Source organism: Panicum hallii, chromosome 7, assembly GCF_002211085.1.
Source record: "Panicum hallii strain FIL2 chromosome 7, PHallii_v3.1, whole genome shotgun sequence".
NCBI classification, from domain to species: domain Eukaryota; kingdom Viridiplantae; phylum Streptophyta; class Magnoliopsida; order Poales; family Poaceae; genus Panicum; species Panicum hallii.
The window spans coordinates 3925715-3941286 of NC_038048.1; the positions used below are offsets into that span (position 1 = coordinate 3925715).

The following is a 15572-nucleotide window of genomic DNA, read 5'->3' on the forward strand; positions in this document are numbered from 1 at the left end:
AGGGAAGGGCATGGCGCTGGCTGCAGGAGAGACGCGCGCGAGGAGGCGGCTGCACAGGGGAGTGACGCAGAGACAAGGGCTTCGCGAGCAGGAGGGTGAGATGCGACGCGACGAGAAGGAGGGAGCATGAGCAGGAGGAGATGTGGCCCTAGGGTTGCGTGCAGGATTTATAGGGGCGCGGAAGCCTACGGTTTGGCAAGCTGGGATGAGGCGGCGCATCAGGCTGAGACTCGTCGTTGAGTTCAGATTGCCCACGGGAGAAATGAGATTGGGCTGACGAGCGGGTCCCACAATTTAGCGAGCAAAGAGAGGAAGGAAGAGGTAAAGAAAGGAGGAAACGACCTCGCGTCGAGACTAGAGTGGCGAGCGAGTTCGGTTTTGGGCCAAAACATGAGAACGAGCTGACAGTGCTGGTTGAACGTGAACGAGTTATTCGAGAGCGCGAAAAAGAGAAGGAAGGGATCAGGCCGAGTCGTTGGTAGTTGCGACAGCGGAACACATTCGAAAAAGAACGCTGAAATCAAGCTATGGTTCTATTTCGAGCAAGGTTTGATCGAGAAGAAACATTAGAGAATGGGAAACTCGAATGGAAATTATAGGGTGTTAGATATGACAGAGTAAAAAGGGAGAATGGTGATATAACGGATCGGTCCAACTACGATGAGAATTTGATATCAAAATAGAAATATTTTCCAGAACATATTTTTATGCTTAAAATAAATCTCTAGATAAATTTTTAAACCATGAAAATTATATCCAGAAGAATTCTAAAAATTTAAAGGAAAACCCTGGAGGTAATTTGGGATACGAGGAATCCAAATAAAATATTTGGGGCATAAAAAGATAAGATTTTAGAGCCTTCAAAAAAATAGATCTAGCTCTAGGATAAATGAGAATAATTGCCAGAAAATTCTGAAAATTCTCGGGAAACTCTATTGATAGATGACCATATTCTAAAAATATTCACATCTTAAACTTAAATATTTTAGGGTGTGATATGTACCCGTGCAATTTTTAATAACAAAAATATTAAACAGACTGAATTAATTTTAATTAGAACTCCTGCTAGCAGGACTTGCGGGCCGTATTAAAGATGAGAAGCACAGGTTTACACTATTATTTGTAGGTGCCATGTGGTAGTAACATCAAACGGAGATAACCAACTAGCTAAATCTATACTATATCTATATTGTAAAGTTGAAACAATTGAAAACAATTGTTACCTAGATTAGGATCACTGTACTTCTTACTGAGTTCCCACGTACCAGTCCTCGGGATTTGATAGGATGTATGTAAGCCCATATTTTAAGATGATGAAAAATATTTTCACCTAAAAGTTAAATCTTTTTACACCAAAACCTTTACCATACCCGCCCATCCTACCTGCTTTATCCTTTCCATTGTTACACACAGCACATGCTTGTCTTTTTTTAAAAAATTGATCCCATGTGTTGATATCCTTCCTAATATTGTGTTGCCCAGCTGCACAATGAATGGCGAGACAGGGATGCACCATGAGTAAGCCAGCACGTTCCAAGGGTCCTCAAGTCCCAGCCATCTAGCAATCATGCTTCGTTTGCTGAACTTGCTGCAGGCGCCCAGCCGAAGCAAGTTGTGTTGCCCCATAGAGCGTGACCAGCTGCACCTTCTTGTCCAACCTTGTGCGTGGACGAGCCCGCGGAGAGACGTTCCTACATCCATAAGCCATGTGGCCCATGGCAAAAAGATCATCAACCCATATGTTGTGTAGCTCGACAACACGGGCCTCAACAGTGATGCCATCTCCAGGACGATGGCCACAACTAGGATATAGGTGATAGCGACATCTACTTTGATGTAGCTACTACCCTTGTGGTGATTACCCAAACCAAAATGAAACAACAATAGTGCGGATCCGGATGTTGTGGCTTAGTGGCGAAAATAAACGGATGCACGGGTCATCTATACCAAGTCCCCATCACCTCCGCCTTAGTGTAGAGGACGTCGTGCATCTGGGAGAGCTGCATCTCAACCACCTTGTACAACTCCTCCAATCCCCCAATCCAGTCCCCCCCCCCCCCCCCAATAACAATATTGGTTATTGATGAACAAATGTTGTATGGTTGGTGAAGGCAATGGCCCCTTGAGTAGATCCATGCGAAAATAAAACTGGAAGCTAAAAGTATTAGGGCTTCTTTATCGGGGAACTAGTGATGGAACGAGGCGCACGAGAATAAGTATCACTCAACCTTCCAAACCTTCCAAACTGGTATGATGACTAGAGGATGTGATGAGGACATCACCATACTGGATACACCTGAGATTTGGTATTCTATGAGTTACAAGTCTTCACCTATTTTGGACCAAATCGGCCTTGTATCGTGTTGGACCTTAAGCTCAGGTTGAGGACACCCCCACCTGGTCGCTCTCAACCCTAGAACATCGCCCTTTCGGTACAAACTCAGTAGCAGCCGCCACATTAGAGTATTGATTTTGTTTAGTTCTAGTTTTCTATTGAAAAACAGACATCTTTATTGTAACTATGACGGCGAGTCCTTTTGCTATGAATCAGACCCCCGGTTCTTGTTCTTCACCACTGTGGCGAATAGTTCTTTTGTGATCAAAGCTTGAACCCCATACCTATCTTTGCTTCATGCACATCTGCAATTTCCGATTGCGTGCTTATACTTTCTTGCTTGTGTTCTTCTCTTTGCTTGCAGGAATAGCCTTGTTAGCGAGGTCAATCAAGTTGTGCTTGGTTGATAACCAACGGAGCAGCAGTGTAACGGTTACAGGGGTTCGAATCGTGACTGATTAGAAGCCCGGATCATCAATGTCGTGACTCCACCAATCGAATTTACCATACCTATCGGAAGATCAGGTCAGTGCTACATCAAGTGGTATCAGGATTCAGGTTAACTGTAAGCTATACGTTCGTGTTCCCCTTTACATTCATCTCGTTTTCATTACCTACCATCCATAAAAAGATAAAAAAAAGTTTACACTTTCCGCTATCCTATCACCTGTTTTAACCTTTATAATTTTGTTTCAGATTCTTTTTGTGGAGTTTGTGTCCATGGTCGAGTCATTGTTACTAGTTTAGTGTGTTCGTGGTCGTAGTTCAATCACCTGTCGCTGTTTTTGTTTCCACCGCTATCCCATCCACCGTTGCCCAAACAACAAGTGGAGCCCTGACGTTACTTGACTTGGCCCCGCTAGGTGCCTTTTGTGAACTCTCACCACGCAAGCCCTATATAGGTTGCAAGCCGCCGTGTGTTTTTCGTCTTGCATCGCAACCCTCCTTATTTCATAATTATTGCTGCTTACACCAGGGAAGCTTTGCCCTAGGTTGTTTGCTTGCGGAGAGGCTTTGCTCAGTCGTGTTTCTATGTTGGCGCACAGGTACGCTTTGCCCTAGCCATGCGATGCATTTTGCCTTGTTCTTAACCTCCAAAAACCCTTATTCGGAGGCCTTTTCTTAAAAGAGGCATAACTTTTGCATATAAACTCGAAATAGGGTGAATCTTTTGTTGAAATCGGTTTAAATTAAATTTTACATCCAACTGAACTAGAGGAACCCGGTTAGAGCAAAAATAGAATCCCAAAATTTTCTTTTTAAGTGGGAGATCTCAAGCTCCAAAGTTGTTGTACGCTTTTCAAAGAACATACCTGATTTTCTGTAGACCACATCTTAACTCTGTTCAGGTTGAAACTTTTTATGCTTCCATCCCGTGTGTTACTTGTTTGGAGAAAAATGTAAAGAAAATAGTTGAAAAAATAAAAATGTTACAAAAAGACAACCACATGAGGAAAAATCAATGAAATAGATAAAAATAATTGTATGAGTTGCTGGTTGCTTATTTTTTGAGTTCTGTCCATCGTTCTTTGTTCCAACTTGTTGTGCTACGTCTAGGGATATATCTTAGCTAGCAACAGTGACTAGTACTTTGGATACTTATTGAACTTTGCTAATCTACTTTCAATAATGGCTGATTCCTTACTGTCATATTGTACCTACCCAAGATACATATATATTTCCAACAGTAAAGGTTCGCGTTGCAACTGTTACACTTAAGCTTGACAATAGATTGTACCATCCTTGGCTTTGTTAAGAACACTTGCAAGATGGTGGTAAGCCATTTGAGCTATCGCACTCCGCTTTCACCACCACCCGATAGCTATTTGTTGATAGGTTTAATACCTTGCCGTTATCTTTTGATGTCTTCTAACCATGTCAGGAGGATCAGGAAAAGGAGTGGAGTCCCCTTTAGACTTCAATGAGTGTATGTCCAAGGATGAACTTATGAAGCTTCTTCATGAGATGAGAAACTGTTAACAACCTGATCACTCGGATTGAACATGTTGATCAATGGCCTCCTCCATGACGGCCCCGACATCAACCACCGGAGGGTGATTAGGAAAAGGACGATGATGCTGACCTTGATGCTGATTGTCTTCGGCGTAATCGTCATGGTATGGGAGGTAATCATAATCATGGTAATAAAGATCCTTTTGCCAAAATAAAGTTTACCATGATTCCTTTTGTTGGTACTGCTGAACTTGAGCCTTATTTGGATTGGGAACTTGCTATTGAATAAAAGTTTAATTCTCATTTGGTTCCTGCTGAGTATAGAGTTAAACTTGCTACTTGTGAATTTACTAGTTTTGCTCTATTTTAGTGGAATGACCTTTGCACTACTCCTAACAATGTCAAAGCTATACCTCAGACTTGAAATGGTTTAAACCAACGTATGAAATTTTGCTTTGTGCCTCCTTATTATCAACATGATTTGCGTTTGGAGTTGCAAACTTTAAACCAGGGTGATAGAGGGGTAGAGTAATTTTATCAGGAGCTCATTATTGGTTTAGCATGTTGTAACATACATGAGAATGATCAGGATACTTGTGCTATATTTTTTGGTGGTTTGCATCGTGATATACAGGATATCCTTAATTATAAAGAATAGACCAGGTTCAATGAATTGTATCATCTTGCTCTTAAGGCTGAAAGAGAAGTACATGGATGACGACAACAGCAGAAATTTAGGTCTAACCGTGGAAGATCTTTTCCGTAGCGTTCCGACCTCAACAAGCCCAAGGCACATGTTGCTAAGCCTCCAGCAGCTACTACAACTACTTTCGAGGGAAGTAATGTGTCTTCTTTGCAATCTCAACCGTAGAAGAAGGTTTGAAAGATATCTAGGCCCCTTAGTGGGTTTTGGTGGTATCTAATCATGTTATCGAGCATGTGTGCAGGGGCTAAGAATGATGAAGCAAAGTGTATTACAAAAACATGACCCCTCAAAAATGGAAATGAAAAGCGGTGTTTGAAATTTACTTGAAGAATTAGATTTTATTTTGAAATTGAGTATAGGAACGCCGTACTATCAAGAGAGACTTTGATTCACAGGTGTTGATGTGGTAGTTGTGCTCAAGAGAATCTACAAAAGCCATGAGAATCAAACCTACCACTAAAAATAGCCTTCTTGTAAAAATTGATGTTTATCCGGACTGTCCGGTTCAATGTCCGGAATGTCCAGACATTATGATCCGGAGTATCCGGACAGTGACCAGGAGTCTCCGGGTAACTGTCTCATCCAAAGTTTCTCTAGGACCGAAGTCTCTGGATCCCTATGTCCGGAGTATCCGGACATATACCCGGAATATCCGGGTACCCTTCACCCAACAGCTAGTTTTCTGTGAGAGGGGGTATAAATACCCCCCATACCCCTTCATTTACCTCTCTCTTGCTCATTTGAAACAGAACAAGCCAGCAAGCAAAAGAAGAGCTCTCCCACTTCCCTTCTTTCATTCTTGAGTGATTTTCTTAGGGGATTCAAGTGAGATAGTTGCAAGAGAAAAGATTCGTGCTAGCAAGCTTCCATTCCATCTCTTGAGCACAACATCCTTAGCCGGTGGATTCAAGTTTATTACTCTTGAAGCTTCAAACTTCTAGACCGCTAGGCGTTGATTGTGAGTGTTCAAGCAAGTGGTGAGCACCACAAGAAGTTTGTAATCTTCATTCCTCGCGGAGGAACATATAGTGAGTAATCTTGGGTTTGAGCGTTGGTCTCACCCTTGGAAGAGGAGCATAGGATTTCTTGAGCACCGTCTCTTGAATCCTTTCTCAACGGAGATGTAAGCTCCTTTGGGAGTGAACTTCGGGAAATAAATTATGTCTCTCTTTTATGCTTCTTACTTATTTTATTAGATATTTGCTTGTGAGACTACTAGGGTTTGAGGTCAATCTACAATTATATTAGTCTCTAGAGCAAGACAACTGGTTAGTAACACTCCTAAGGTACTACTAGCTTGCCTAAATTTACTCGATCTAGATTGCAGCATCAATATCTTGTTAGTGCATACATTATTTCATACCCGAACTCTCTGGATCATATTTTCGGAAACTCCGGACACAAAACCCAGAGTGTTCGGACATATATCTGGAGTATCCGGACACCTGTGTTACTGACAGTGTGTAAAGTGTTTTAAGTTTTAGATTAGCCTATTCACCCCCCTCTAGGCATCTTGAGATCCTTTTAAGGTTGTTTCTACTGGTACTTCATCGAGCCGCTCCACCAACATCGTATGCCACCACTGCAAGTGCATGGGACATGTCACAAAGGATTGCCCGAGTCGTCGTGCATTCATTGCTACCATTGATGGAGGGTATATAAGTGCTAGTGATGTTGAAGATGATTTGGCCCTTACTGCTAACCATGTTGCAGATTCGGAGATCAAAGAGGAGGCCATTGATCCTATGACTGTTGCTGCAGGATACAAATCTATTCTTGTGCAGCGTGTGTTGAGTACACAGCTTGAGCACGCCATAATTTCTTCAACATGTTCCTTATTATTAAGGATTGTCATGTTCATACAATAATTGATAGTGGGAGCTGCAACAACTTGGTTAGTTCGGATTTGGTCAAGAAGCTTGGCTTGACCATATGTGCTCATCCCAAACCTTATTACCTCAAATGGTTTAACAATAGTGGTAAGGAAAGGTAACTCGATCAGCAAGAATACACTTATTCATTAGTTCATATTATGATTATGCTGATTTTGATATTGTACCTATTCAAGCATGTTCGCTTTTATTAGAGCATCCATAGGAATATGATACTGATGCTTTATACTATGGTAGAACTAATACATATACTTTGATGCATAAGGGCAAGAAAATTATTTTACTTCCTTTAATACCTGCTGAAATTATGAAATATGACTATCGTTACCGCTACGCCCACCGAGGGATACCCCCGAGGTGGTGAGTTTGTAGGTAGGGTGTCGCCGAGATCAGGAACTTGAAGGTGCAAAGGAACATAAGGTTTAGACAGGTTCGCACCGTCCGGAGCATAATACCTTACGTCCTGTGTGATTTGTATTGACTTTGATGGTGATTGCCCCGGGGGGTCCCTGTCTACCCTTATACAGTTTGCGGGGACAGGTTTACATGAAAATACTAGTCGGGTACAAGCCTAGGAGTCCTACCCAAGTACTTGTCGGGTAGTTTCCTACCATATGAAACTACTGTATAAATAGGCGTGGGCCATATCCCATCCCATATCCTAGGAGATGTGTGCCACGTGGACAGTTCTATGTGTCTGGGTCTGACAATAACAAAGAGCTTGCCGAAATTTCTAAGAATGATCGTGCTTTCGACCCACCTGCCTAAGAGATAAGTTGAAAGGAGGTGCTTTACTTGCTAAAACATCTTTTAATGCTGAAAATTATATTGATGCAGCACCATGCCATACCATGCTTTGCAAACATGTTTTGTTTTCACATGATCCTACTCCTATTTCTAGCAAATTGCTTGTTGCTATGGTGGGATGGAGTCGATAATGACTCCAATCCAAGAAGGGTAGGATGATGAGGATATCACCATGCTGGATACACCTGAGATTTGATCTTTACGAGTTACATGTCGTCATCTATTTTGGGCCAAGTTGGTCTTGTATCGTGTTGGGTCTTAGGCCCAGGTTGAGTTCTAGTTTTTCATTGCGAAACAGCCATCCTCAATTAAGTTGTGCTTGGTTGATAACTAGCAGAGCAGTGGTGTAAAATAACACGACATCTCAAAGCTTCATTTACCAACCGCAGTACCCTACCCTTCCGAGGGGCAGGCCAGGCCCGCATACGTATAGCATTCTGTTTACACTTTTATCACCCAAAAGTAATGTGGGTGGAGAATAAAGTCTTATAAGTTGATTCCACCCTTACTCAACTAGCAAGGTGGTAATAAACGTGTACATTAAGCACTTATGAATCGCTACTGGAATCCCAGATAACACACGGTCCCCAGCCTGGTTTAGGCCACAACTGGTCTTTGTATATTCTTCCTCGCTCCTCCTTGTTTTTGTTTTCCTTTATTTCTGCGATGTTCCTTTCCTTTTCTTTCACATTGTCAGGCCAGCCCAGCCCAGCCCGGACCAGCTAGTTCCGTCATGGTTAGATTTTGAACAAATCAGAAACCGGGAAAGCCGGACCATGAACAGGCCGGAAAGGGTGGACGACAAACAGTTCATCATAGCAGCCCTCACTTGGATTAAAATTTTCAGTTGGATTTGGGATACGATGCCAACACTGATAAGAATGTAACTGGTACTCAATGTAATTTTCAATAGTAATTTTTAGGTTAACTAATTAATCACGATAGCAAACTCCAGTTTATTGTCTTACGTATAATACCATTCTAGTTTATTTTATTAACTTTTAGGTCGACATAATGATACAAAATATATATAACTTGCATCCCTGACTAATACATACACACGTACATACGGCTTTTGAGTCATTATGAGTTAACAAGTATGACTCACTCCATATGATGTATTCTTTTCAATTAAGAAAAAACAAACAAGACGCAAGCAAACCGCCCTGCCCTGTCTCTTCCTCTCTTGCGCACCAACTCCGAGAAGGTCTGGTCAAGAGCATTATTACCTTCTTCGCTGTTAGTGCAGAGATCTCCTAAACAAGTGAATTGAATAAAAATAAGACCGAGCACGAGTTCACCAACCCATAATTAAATTATAAACGACACACAGCTTGACCAGCTCGACGAAAGAGGCAGCCATTTATTTGTAGCCGCTTGCCCTCTCCCTTGCATCTCTGATGGTGGGGAAGGAAAGCTCACGTCCATGGCAGAGCTTGACAGCGGTTGGGTGGGCGATGTCCGCATCGCGTCGCCAATCACCACCCGGCTCCTCAACGATGGCTTCGCCCTGCTTCGCTTCGACGAATCCGAGAAGCTCCGCGATCTGGAGGCCCGCTTGCTACCGCAGCTGGCGCTCATGCTGGAGAAGACGGAGAGGATCCCAACAGGCCAGATGCCTCATGTCGAGCTGTGGGCGAAAAGGCTCAGGGCCGCCTTCTACGACGCCGAAGATATCCTGAATGTCGCCGATTATCACCGCCTCGAGAACCAGGTTAGTTTCCGAAAATTTTTAAACCTTTAGAAGATCCTTTTTGCGAAACCTCTAATAGAAGATAACAAGGACAAAATATTCATAGAAACTAAAACTAAGGTGACTAATATCTAAGAAAATTTAAATGGGCAAATAAAGCTCTTTATTTATGGGAGGACATACTAGCTAGTCGTCTAAAAATGACTAAACCATTTTCCACCCTCAGTTGAAAATTGGATAGACTTGTTTCTTTCCTTCTTCGTACAGCACAACTCAGATATTCATAACGTATACACACTTACCCCTATCAACACGTACGCAAACTCTACCTATGAGCATTTTCAAAGACTGAGCCGACAAATCCTTGAGAATGACGAAGTCACCACAAGCGTCTCGCTGTCAACAGAAACATCGCCTACCACTGAAAGCACAATACCATTAAATTATAGAAAATTGGGTCCCATGACGAGTCGAACCCAGTAGGAGCTAAGGTACTCACCGGTCCTTCTTCAGAAATCAGCTTAGCTAGTCATCTTCTTCTGTTTTGCATAGGTGAGTTGATCTAATCACCTTTACCTCTAATATTATTTACTCCTTCCGTCCTAAAGTTTTAACTTTTCTATATATATAAATTTTACTATGCACCTAGACATAAAATATATCTAGATGCATAACAAAATTTATGCACCTAGAAAAGTTAAAACAACTAATAATTTGGGATCGAGGGATTAGTTGCATGTACTGATCAGTTTAACAAAAAGTTAGACAAATGGTTAAGGTGGGCAATTCTCTTATCGACAACAACAACCTCGGCCGCGAACATTGACTGAATCTCTCATGATTTTTGGTTGCCTAGAGATGTGTCTGTTTGACCATGTAACTGCGTGGGTCATTTTTACCCATAGTCCAAACAAAAGTAACCTATCTAAATTGAGCAGATTAGTACTTCCGAGGAATAATACAACACCAAAAGAATTCATCAAACTATTTACCACTTATATTTCTAATGTGTGAAATAGTTTTCTAGAGAAACAAACATATACAGCTTTTGCATTCACTATTACAAGAAAGGTTTTTAGGGGTGAGTAAAATTGTATTTTTAAGGACAGATGCGGTATCCGTCCCTATTTCTCGAAGCTAAAAATAGCCATTTGTACGGACGGGTAACGCGCATACCTCTAAAAATCGATTTCTAGGGCAGGTTATGGCGTCACCCGCCTCTAGAAATCAACCCGCCCCTACAAATCAATGTCCAGAATATGGAAAAAAGAAAAAAAATCAAAAATAGCAAAATAGAAAAGAAAAAATATCCACACCAACTAGCCACCACCCCCCTCTACTACTAAGGTACAATTTTTTTGACGAAATATGCACAATTGCGTAAACCGAGATTCAAAACGATTACCTCCATCCTCGTATGTACCCTCCTCTCCACCACGCTACACAGTCACTTGTGACTCTATAGATATGCTATTATTTTATATTAACTTTGAAATTGATTTATAGGGTGGGTCGTGCCATCACCCGCCCCTAGAAATCTATTTTACGGGCGGGTGACACCACCACCCGCCTCTAAAACTATTTTTCTATTTTTTTCTAAAAATTTATTTAAATCTTTACATATAGCAAAATAAATTAAAAATGATGAAATTTCTACACTATGGTTATTGTGAACTGTAGATAAAAAAATATACCAAGTATATTTGATTAAGATTATGAAAATCTTAAAGTATGACTTGAGTTGTATGACATACTATATAGTAATAGCCATTTGAGAATTTGTAATAATTTTTTAAACTATTAAATAACCATAAATGAAAAAATTTATCAACTACAAAGTTTTAGATCTCGTCAACCTCTACAATTTTTATATAAATTTCAACTTCATCCGAGATCATATGAAAAGGTAATGAATTTTTTTGCGTGGAACCATTTGGAGGGGCGGGTGATGCCATCAACCACCCCTAAAAATGGCATCACCCGCCCCTAAAAATGCATTTTTAGCGGTGGGTGACGCCGTCACTCGTCTCTGAAAATGATGGCATTTCTAAGAGCGGGTGACGCCATCACCCGCCCCTAAAATTACTTTTCTAGGGGCGGGGCAGATGCTACAGTAACTATGCTCCATTTGTAAGAGCGGATTACTTTTTAACCCGTCCCGAGCATTGCTTTTATAGTGATTTATAGACATCTGCTTTGCTGTGTGTTATCACCCGTCAGTTACTTTTAAAACTTGTCATTTCCTAAATAAACATCTGGTCAAACTTGTAAAACTTGCATTGTTGATCAATCTTCTTAATTAAATATTAGAGTTGGATATATACATGGAATTAGGAATATAGAATTATTGCAAAAGGTTCTGTCGATACTATACCTCTGATGGATTTTACATATCTATTATGATAGATATTATGTTGTTAAAATTGTGTTTAACAAACAGATTATATACAAAATAATAAGTATTTATGAGCATGAGAAGTACTCCCTTCATCCAAGGACGTAAGCATATTTCGTTTACTTAGGATAAAACTTTTGACTATAAATTTCTCTTGATATGTTATTTTCGCAATACAATTTTAATCATAAGTTAGTACTTTTGAGTTACGAATGTAACAATACCAATGTTGCGTCCAAATATTCTATATTAGTAGAGTAATAGTTAGTCGAAGGCTTTGTCCTAGGGAAACCAAAACTGTCTTGATTTCTGGCCGGATGCTAATGAATCGAGAACTAGCTATGACATTAAAGATGCATATGGATACTATACTTAATTACCAAATAATTTAAATAAATTATAGAAATAGAACATGGCTATAATATTAAAACATAATGAATTTAGCCATCATACTCCCTTTATCTCTCAATGTCTATAAATTACCATGCATTGTGGGGGGAGGAATTTTTACATATTTTTAACATTTTTTAAATTTTTATTTTAAAAATATCCCATCTGAACAAATATTTTTAAATCTAACCCTTTTGGTCGCGCCGGTGCACAAACAGGTCGCGCCACATGCATTGCCGTGACAAAGTGTGCCATGTTGAAGCACGCAGGAGGGGTCTGCCAGCGTATATTCCACATGTCAAGCTTGTCACGCCACTCCCACCTGCGTGACAGTTCAGTCTTGTCATGCCACTCCCGCCGACACGATAAGATCTCACCTTAGAAAAATTATATCTTTTTCATAGGAACTCGGATGAAAATGATTTTTATATGAACACTGTAGCTCTCGGCAAGATCTACAACTTTGTAGTTTGGGATTTTTACATTTGAGATCACTAAAATATTTAAATAGTTGATAACAACATGTAAACAGCTGTGCCTCTATCGGATCGTCTCCAACTTTACATGTTCGTCATTGTTCCACCAAGAAAGTTTTATATAACGTTTGATATATGGAATAGCATAGAATAACTCATAATAATTTGATAAGAACTAATACAATAAAAAATCAAACTATATGGAATATAGTGTAACACTCTAGATATTAATGATGGCTTTAAGCTAGATCAAATAAATTAACAATTTTAAGGGAAGGGGCTGTAAGCATCACCACAAAATCTTGGTGCTTACAGTAGAATTGATTCAGGTGGAGGGGAGGTAGGGGGAGCGTGGTGAGGTTATTAAAACGAGCAGAAAGTGGCTCCCACGGCGGTCGAGGCTATATGGGCAGCGGCGGCGCTCAATGGGAGGCACCTCGAGCGACGGTCTTGGCCGGCCTAAGAAAGTGGTGGGATCGACGAGTGTCCGCTGACCAGAGAATCACTATTAGAAAATACAAGTTTCCCTATAGCTTTAAATCCTAGGAAACGCCAAATAACTGTAGAGGATATTAATATTGAGGAAATTTTCCCTAGGAATTTTTGTGGGGAAAAACACAAGGTTTTCCTAGAAATTTTCGTGAGGAAAAACTTCTATGGATAATTTCGACGGGAAAGGAAATGTGGTTTCTAATAAAACACTAGGGAAAGACTATCCTAGGAACTATTGAAGGTAGGGAAACCTGCTCACGTGGCAATGTTGACCTACATGGAAAGTTTCTTTCCCTACAACGGATCAAGAAAATCCTGCTGTGGAAACAGCAGAGCGCTAGGCAAGCTGGAGCACCGCCTTGCTTGCTCACCGGCGGGCACATGACTATTCTACCATTTTCTCCTACCCAGGAGGTGGGTCCCAAGAACGAGAGGGGAAGTGTGCATGTGGCATTACATGCACACGTGGATAGGTACGGACCTATAGTGAATAACTTAAAAAAAATTATGAACTTTTGAAGTTGATGGACCTAAGTCATACACTGACACAACTTTACGATGGAATCAATCCAAGTTTGAAATTTGGATTAAAATAAACAAAATAGACAATCATAGTCGGAAGAAAGTATCAATTACAATAATTAGCTGAATTTTCTAAGTACGAGAGTTGTTATCAAGTAGCCATGTTGAGGGGATTGAATTTGTAATTTCCTACTAAACACTTGACAAAGAGCCAATGCAAAAGTTGTAGTATAGGTCATGTGCTTTAGCATGGAAGAAGAACAACTTTAAAATTTGGAGTAAAAGATGGTTAAATGTGACACCCCAAGATTTTAAGAAATGATTAAGCTATAAATGATTATTTGAATGGACTAATTGGCATTAGAGAAAAAGAGTCACATGTGATAATAAGGTTAAAATCTAGCCAAATTTGAGCTAAATTTGTCTAAAATGAGGAAGTTGAGAATATAAAATGTGAAATCATAAAAAATAGTATAAATAGGTGAACAAGGTTAATGCTAAACCAAATGACTGAAGCAAGTTCAGGAATTATTAAAAAAATGAATTTGGGCAAGTGTTTGAAGAAGGAAAATATGACCAATTAGTCATTTTGGAAAGTTTCAAGTTTGAAATTAGTTAAGCAATAAAGTTTTAGCTAATATAAAATTTGTATTATGAATCATGTACTACAACGTGGCAGAAAGTTTGAATAAAACCTTAAAGTATTTAAGTTGATATCAAATAGATAAAACTAGATAAGATTGTCGATTTCGGGATAAAACTGAAATAACCTAAGTGTTGGAATGCAGTCAAAAAGGTGGAAATTCTAGAAGAACATCTAGGCCCGTTAAGTGGATTTTGATTGATTAATGACACATGCTTGTGGAACTAATGCTATTATTAAGAATGATGAGTATGTCAAAGCAAAGAGATAGGATGACCCATGGAGATGATCACCAAAAAGGAAATGAAAGTTACAAAATATAAATACCTTTTGTTTTGAAATTGGGTATAGGAATGCCATACTATCAAGAGGGATATAATTTTTACTAGCATTGCTTAGAATAATATGCTCAAGAAGATCTAACAAACCTATGAAAGACACCTTTGCACTCACACATCACTTGATACATCTTTGGAGTATTTTCTGCAGAAAAGTCTGGAGTTTTCGAAGATTTCTCTGGAGTCTCCGAACATAGGGGTTTCTTGCAGAATGTGTCCAGAGTACAGACACGTGCGGAGTCTCCGGACATCTCCGCAGTCTCCGAAGGTGTTGTTTGGAGTCTCCCAAGAATTCTTCTGAGCCTCCGGAATTTAACATGTTGACATCAAATTTTGGGTGAAGGGGTATAAATACCCCCTCACCCATTCCACATTTACTCTCTCCGACCAGTTTTTACTGCCTCCATTCCTGAGCATTGAAGAGCCTTCACTCCCCTTTTGACTTCCAAGTGAGATTTGGTGACGGGATTGAAGGGAAATTGAAGGGAGAGCAAGTGAGTGTGCTAGTGAGCTGATTTTCCATCTCTTGAGCACCTCGTTCTTCATCAAGCCGGTGGATTTCGTGTTTGTTACTTTTGGAGCTTCAAGCTCCTAGCCGGCTAGGCATTGTCCGTTGAGCATCCAAGCTTTTGGTGTGCCCCGGGACGTTTGTACGACCTCAACATTCTAGTAAGTGACCTTAGCTAGACCTTAGGGTCGCTAAGGTAAGGCTACATAGCTCAAGGAGAAAGTAGTCTTCTTGGGTGCCTCAATGGAGGCATAGGTTCCTCTTGAGGAACTGACCTTCGGAAAATAAATCCTTGTGTTCACATGCATTTACTTTGTGATTTGTTGAAGTTCTTCTTGTTGCTTGCTAGAATTCTAGGATTTGCTCTTGATCTACTTGTTGGAAAGATTTTGGCTGCAGGTAGTTGATGCAAAGGGGTGGAA

At 40.3% G+C, this 15572-nt stretch overlaps 1 protein-coding gene across 2 annotated transcripts; it reads left to right on the forward strand.

Annotated features, from left to right (window-relative positions):
• The first annotated feature begins 9025 nt into the window (after window positions 1-9025).
• LOC112901155 lies at window positions 9026-15271 on the forward strand. 2 transcript variants are annotated; one of them, XM_025970001.1, is made up of 2 exons: window positions 9026-9407; window positions 14794-15271. In XM_025970001.1, exons 1-2 carry the CDS (start codon window positions 9120-9122, stop codon window positions 14941-14943), a joined length of 438 nt encoding a protein of 145 aa, XP_025825786.1. In that variant the 5' UTR covers window positions 9026-9119; the 3' UTR covers window positions 14944-15271. The 2 variants fall into 2 exon arrangements, with proteins under 2 accessions (XP_025825786.1, XP_025825787.1); XM_025970002.1 differs by lacking the exon at window positions 14794-15271 and adding an exon at window positions 12390-12641.
• Window positions 15272-15572: the final 301 nt, after the last annotated feature.

Excerpts from the sequence above, each read along its gene's own strand:
- LOC112901155 (XM_025970001.1), top strand. The coding sequence starts at position 9,120 with ATGGCAGAGCTTGACAGCGGTTGGGTGGGCGATGTCCGCATCGCGTCG. Across the intron at positions 9,408-14,793 it reads ATCACCGCCTCGAGAACCAG|AAAAGTCTGGAGTTTTCGAA; the intron begins GTTAGTTTCCGA and ends TATTTTCTGCAG.